General features: G+C 42.1%; 1 protein-coding gene across 1 annotated transcript in view; it reads right to left on the bottom strand.

The window, feature by feature from the left end:
• Nucleotides 1–4,011: 4,011 nt before the first annotated feature.
• The window catches only part of NCBP2 (nuclear cap binding protein subunit 2, 20kDa), a 5,701-nt gene continuing 3,308 nt past the window's right edge, over nt 4,012–6,404 (bottom strand). Inside the window, exons 2-3 of the mRNA XM_011978689.1 lie at nt 4,665–4,786; nt 4,012–4,243 (exon numbers count right to left, since the gene is read on the bottom strand). Of these exons, the coding sequence (XP_011834079.1) occupies nt 4,172–4,243; nt 4,665–4,786 (194 nt within the window). The 3' untranslated portion in view covers nt 4,012–4,171. The remainder of the gene's footprint in view (nt 4,244–4,664; nt 4,787–6,404) is intronic.

Genomic DNA, 6,404 nt, shown 5'->3' with positions numbered 1-6,404 from the left:
ACGCCACCACACCCCACCAATTTTTGTATTTTTAGTAGAGACAGGGTTTCGCCATGTTGGTCAGGCTGGTCTTGAATTCCTGACTTCAAGTGATCTGCCCACCTGGGCCTCCCAAAGTGCTGGGATTACAGGCGTGAACCACCGCGCCTGGCCAATGTTGAGTATTTTAAAAGTCATTTTAAAATATTTGTCATCGATGAAACTTGGTTTCAGCACACATAATTGCTTTTCCTCTCTTCTTGTAATTAGGTGTAAACCTCTATAACTCAAGTCCTAGATTAGAATGTCCTTTGTCCTGATGTTTGCAGTAATTGCTTCCTTGGTTAATAAAGATAAAGATATTTTTGAAATATACTCTGGACTGTTGGTGAAAAGAGGCAGGCGTGGCTTCACTGGTACTAGTTTGGCACTCAACTGTTTGGGTGCCTGTGAGGTGGGCAGACCTTATGCTTTTTTTTAATTTTTGAGATGGAGTCTTGCTCTGTTGCCCAGGCTGGAGCGCAGTGATGCGATCTCGGCTCACTGCAACCTCTGCCTCCGAGATTCAAGCGATTCTCCTGCCTCAGCCTCCCCAATAGCTGGGACTACAGGTGTGTCCTGTAATTTCTGTATTTTTATTAGAGACTCGGCTAATTTTTGTATTTTTAGCAGAGATGGAGTTTTGCCATATTGGTCAGGCTGGTCTCGAACTCCTGACCTCAGGTGATCCACCAGCCTCTGCCTCACAAAGTGCTGGGATTACAGGCATAAGCCACCATGCCTGGCCTAGACCTTATGCTTTTGAGGTTGAGTGCAGGCCTTGTGCTAAGTGAAGTGCTACTTTTGATGAGCCTTCAACAAACGGCCCAGTCCTCTCCTCAGCAAACTTATCAGGTTGTAGTTGCTTCTTTACAGTGGTCTTTCCTTTTATTGAATCTATAGCAGTGAATATAGATTTGATTCAACTTTTGGTTACGTTCTCTCAATCCTAATCAACTTTCATTTAGCCTCTTAAGAAAGGGAAAAGAAGGTGCTGCCAACCATCCCCAAATTATGTTTTTGGCTTTGCATTCTATTTATTTTCTACATAGCACTGAATCTGAGTAACACAGTCATTCTGGATTTATAGTTGGAACAGAACAGTAACAGACCTAACTGGGACTCAGCCAGCACTAGCCTCATCTTAGCTGCCCCTTTGCTCTGCATTGCAGTTTACTGCTTCCCTGGGCTAGACATAACTGGGGGTTCTGGGCAGGTCAGACTCTTCAGGCAAGACAGTGTATTAGTAGTGTGAATTCGATATACTGATTACCTGCTCTGCCTAGTTGAGAAACTGAATTAATCAGCAGTTACAAAGCATATACTTTGTTATATGCTAGGCCTGGCCTATACATAATTAAGATGGCCCGGGGAATACCATCAGAGAAGTGCTAATTGTATTTGGGTGTTACAAAAGCAGACCTAGACAAGCTGTTCACTTAACTGGTACCTGTTGGGTCAGAAAAAGAATTTATTTAGAGATTATGATCATGTAAAATTACAGTACTCAACCCTTCTAGCAAAGTATTTTTTTGAAAAATAAACTAAATGCCTTTATAAACTTGTGTTCTCTTGTGTTGAGTAACATGTACTGTCTGGTGAGGAGTATTTTTTTCTTGTGACATTCCAGTCATGACAGAGGTCATCTAGGAACAGTGAGCAGTGCAGGCCATAACCAGCTTACCCTCCGAGCAGCAGCACCATCACCCGAAGTTTCTACAATGGAGATGTTCTGTATTTGCATCTTAGCTTGCCTGAGAAACTGCATGTTTAATTCTCATACTTCACTCCCATGTATTAATAGTGATTCCCTCATCTGAGTGTGCGACTGAATTTTCACTTTCTCTGGTGAAGGTGAGAAACAAGTCAGATGTTCTCCATGAGAAATAGCAAAGAATGCAGTAGACTCACATTTAGTGTTCTCAAGCCCAAGAAACACAAGATCCTCTTAATTCACCCCCACTTTCCCTTCCCTTGCAATCATCCAGAGCATGTTTTCTGGAAAACTAACCTATTCTTCCATCAGCAGAGGTTGCTTGGTGCCTATTTTATCACTTTCACAAGAACATCTGTGTTCTCTTCACATGCAGCCATAGTTATTTCCAACTGTCAATCAGAATGCACATGCAGATTGTCCACATGATTCCTAGAATCCCCCTAGAACTCGTTCATGTGTATCCAGAGTACAGGAGCTCCAGAACACAACCCTCTTTACAGGGCAGGAAACGGGCAGCGACAGCAACACGTTCACCCAGCTTTATCGAGACCTATTACAGAAGACACTCCAAATAAAACCACTGTCTCCTGTAGAAATCTGAGTTACGTTTTACTACAAAAGAATATCAAATACATTAAATTACAGTGTGAAGAAATTTTAAAAATGAAGTGTATCATTAAATGTTTGCAAAATTTCTTCCTAAGCACTTACAACTAGTTATATAGCTCTTTTAAAAATTCAGATTTCTACACTTAGTTTAACATGAAAGACATTCGCACTAAGGTACTTCAGCCCCAACTTTCACAGACTGTTGAAAGTTAGAAGGTACTTTGTTGCTAAGTGAAAAAAATTCATTTTTCCTATCAGGGAAAATTATACTAGACTTAACAGTTTTAAATGAGCAATAACTCACATATATTAGAGAGAAATCACCTCTTGCCTTATAAATACCAAAGAAATTCCCTAGACTCCCCTTCTCTGTAGAACCATGAGCTCACTGTGAAGGCTTGAGCCTCAGAAGTACAATTTGAGGAAAAAAATGAGAAACAGCTAAAACAGGAACCTCCTGCAGGAACCCTCTGTGACTGTTAAACATTCCATCTTCAAGCTCCCTTTTTAAACCCAGTCCGTTCCCAACATCACTGAAAATGAAAAGAAGAAACTCGGTGATCCTCATGTCAAGGCAGTGTTTTCACTGTCTCTTGATATTTTACCCCATTTCTTACTGGCAACATCTCCCCTACCCCTGAAATTATTTACAGGTTCCCTCTATGGCAAACCCTTGCCCTTTTTTTAGCTTTAGGTATAACACATCTTTTGAAAAACGTGTTAGTAAATACTCAAGCTTGGGCGTCATTTCCTGATGTGTGAAGCATGAAAGCAGTATTGTCCTGTGGAGATTGCTTTTGCACCAACTATATAGGAAGGTCCTTGGCCTCTAAGCTTGCCTTTAGAGGTTGGAATTCATAGAAAACAAATTCCGCTGTCAAACACCTGTTCCTAATTTTGTGCAAAGCAATACAACACAGCACAACTCCATTTGTTGTTTTTCGTTTTGCTTTGTAGAGAAGGGGTCTTGCTATGTTGCCCGGTCTAGTCTCAAACTCCTGGCTTCACGCTGTCCTTCCTCCTCAGCCTCCCAAAGTGTTGGGATTACAGGTGTGAGCCACCATGCCTGGCCCCACCTCCATTTATTAGGCTATCTCATGCAAACTTAAAATTAAAAAAAAAAGCCGGACGTGGTGGCTCATGCCTGTAATCCCAGCACTTTGGGAGGCCGAGGCGGGTGGATCACGAGGTCAGGAGATCGAGACCATCCTGGCTAACACAGTGAAACCCCGTCTCTACTAAAAACACAAAAAATTAACCGGGCGTGGTGGCGGGCGTCTGTAGTCCCAGCTACTCGGGAGGCTGAGGCAGGAGAATGGCGTGAACCCGGGAGGTGGAGCTTGCAGTGAGCCGAGATCGCGCCACTGCACTCCAGCCTGGGAGACACAGCGAGGCTCTGTCTCAAAAAAAATAAAAATAAAAATAAAAATAAAAAATCCCAGGCCCCAGGCCCCAATGTAGATCATGAACCTACTTAAGACTCAATATAGTAAAAACAAATTTTTAAATGTTTCTGTCTTTCTAAAAGTGCAGTGGTTTGGGCTAAAGACTAACCAACATTATAGATCTAATCTGTTGTCAAAGAACACAATTTCTGACCGGGTAACAAAATAAATCTGATCATCTGACACATGGCCAAGATTCTCAGACAGTAATTAAAGGCATTCTTTTGGGTTCTGTCCTTTAATAACTTTCAGAGGCTTCCAGTTCAGTAAAGACACTGATCAAAGCTTGGTAAAAATGGGCTCGTTTGCAGACTTTTGGTGATGTTTTTCAATCAATTCAACAGGCCAAACGAGTGCTAGTCACTGACAGAGTTCTCATCACTCACTGGTTCTGGGCCAGTTTTCCATAGCCTCCTCTTCCAGCGTCGTAGTCCTGCCGATACTCATCCCGAACCTTTAATGGAAAGAATCCAGAGTTACAGTATGGAAAAGAATGGTGTAACATATGTGTCTCCCATAAACACGTTAGACAAACAGTGAAACCTGTTCAGATGCCATAATGTGAACATTTCAAGCAGGACACATGCACTTCAGCTCATTTCAGTGCATTCTGCTTTCATTCTAGATGTTTCTGCAGGTGGAATCTAGCCCCTAGCAGAAGTTCAAGAATGGCTGCTTATTAGAAACGTACAGGACTTACTATTTCAGGGTTTAAAAAATTCACCCAAACCGTTGGGTGGTTTTCAGATCCACTTCAAGCCAAGGTTATAGACACAAAGTTATTTACAAAAGAGTAAATACAAATTGCCAAAACACCTGTCATTGTGACTGGAATCCCAGGCAATGGGCTGAGCCCAGAGACCCTTCTCGCATACCTGGCCCCCAGATCGCCCACGGCCGTACTGCCTGCCCTCCTTAAAGCCTGCGTCCCAGTCTGTGCGAATGATTCGGTCATCCAGACGTGTTCCATTTATGTACCGCATGGCATTTTCGGCATCTGCACGTGAGTAATATCTTAAGTATTAAGGAATACTACCATTTTTCCAAACATTTCTGGAAATAGGGGAACAACATGTAAATGAAGCTGCATTGTTAAAAAGTACAAGAGCTAATCTAATCAGATGTAGTTCAGAGACAGCAGTTCAGCTTGCACAGGCCTGTCTGCCATGGTTTGGAAGCACAGAGAGTCAAACATGACACGTCTCCGTGGCTGCACTGATCAGATTTGTTGGACATTCCTGTTGATAATTTTTGGTCCCATCATCTCCGTATTTGGTTTGCAAAATATAAGATAATTCAGTGCAGGTTTGGACCATTGCACACTTCTTATCCAAGAAACAAGTGCTATATATTCAAGTTAGGTGCCATATGTTCCAGGGCACCTTAATAAAGAGAGGGTCACAGTGCATGTGGAATTGCGCTGCGTTTCACTAAAGGAAAGACTCAAGGTATCACCAGGGTAGCAGTCCCCAAACCTACTTCATCAGAGAGAGCTTCCTTTAATTAAAGGGGACATTTAATCCCAGACAAATAAAAATAAGACAATGGTGTTGTGAATAAACCATCTGGAGGAACTAGTGTCTTTGATGTTAGCAGGCCAAAATAAAATCTCTTTTCATTCTAGCATTTGGGAAACCCACGTATCCCCAAGGCAAGCCAGCAATCTGGGAGAGATGCCCTGCCTGGGTCCAGTGAGTCAGCATTCTTTTCCTTAATTATGAGCAGAAATCCAGGGATCACCAGACACTTAAGGAAAAATTTCATCTGAAACAAATGTAATTCAGGACACAGGAAAAAACTCAAAAGATACATTAGATTGGGTCTGCAAAATTTCTCAGAATACTAAATTGAATGACCAAAACAGAGAGTAAAAAGAACATAGGATAAATCCAGGAGGTCCAATGCTTAAAACAGTCTAAGTAAGAAAATGATCACAAGTAAATACAGTTTTGGTTTGTACCTATACAATCAGCTTATACACATCTATGTAATGAATTACGATATAGCTATTAAAACATTTTTTTCTTTAAAGATGGGGTCTTGCCCCATCACCCCAGCAGGCACAGTCACAACTCCGTGTAGCCTTGCACCCTTGGGCTCAAGTGATCCTCCGGCCTCAGCCTCCTGAGTAGCTGGCACTACAAATGCGAGCCACCATGCCCGGCTATACGGCTATTTTAAAAACAGACCTACATGTGCTGAAATGGAACAATAAATAAATAATCAATGATTTTAAAAACAGCACATGAAGTACCCTACTGCACACCCACAGGTTACTTCTTGAGAGATGCTCAAGAAACTGGTAACTGCCTCTGGCAAAGGGAATTAGGGGTTTAGAACAGTACAAGGTTTTTATATTTTCACTGTGCTCTTTGGAATTTTTTTTTTTTTTTAAATGAAGGGCAAACATTCTTGAAAAACTTTTTCTTAAACAACCATAAAGCATGGATTTCAGGAGAGAATGTAACTAGTGTCAGCTTTACAGTATAAGAGCAGTGACAGCCGGGCGCGGTGGCTCAAGCCTGTAATCCCAGCACTTTGGGAGGCCGAGATGGGCGGATCATGAGGTCAGGAGATCGAGACCATCCTGGCTAACACGTTGAAACCCCGTCTCT

This window comes from Mandrillus leucophaeus, unplaced genomic scaffold, assembly GCF_000951045.1.
Source record: "Mandrillus leucophaeus isolate KB7577 unplaced genomic scaffold, Mleu.le_1.0 Scaffold199, whole genome shotgun sequence".
Lineage (NCBI taxonomy): Eukaryota > Metazoa > Chordata > Mammalia > Primates > Cercopithecidae > Mandrillus > Mandrillus leucophaeus.
Note: the sequence above shows the minus strand (reverse complement) of the source record. Positions and strands in the feature narration are given on the sequence as shown.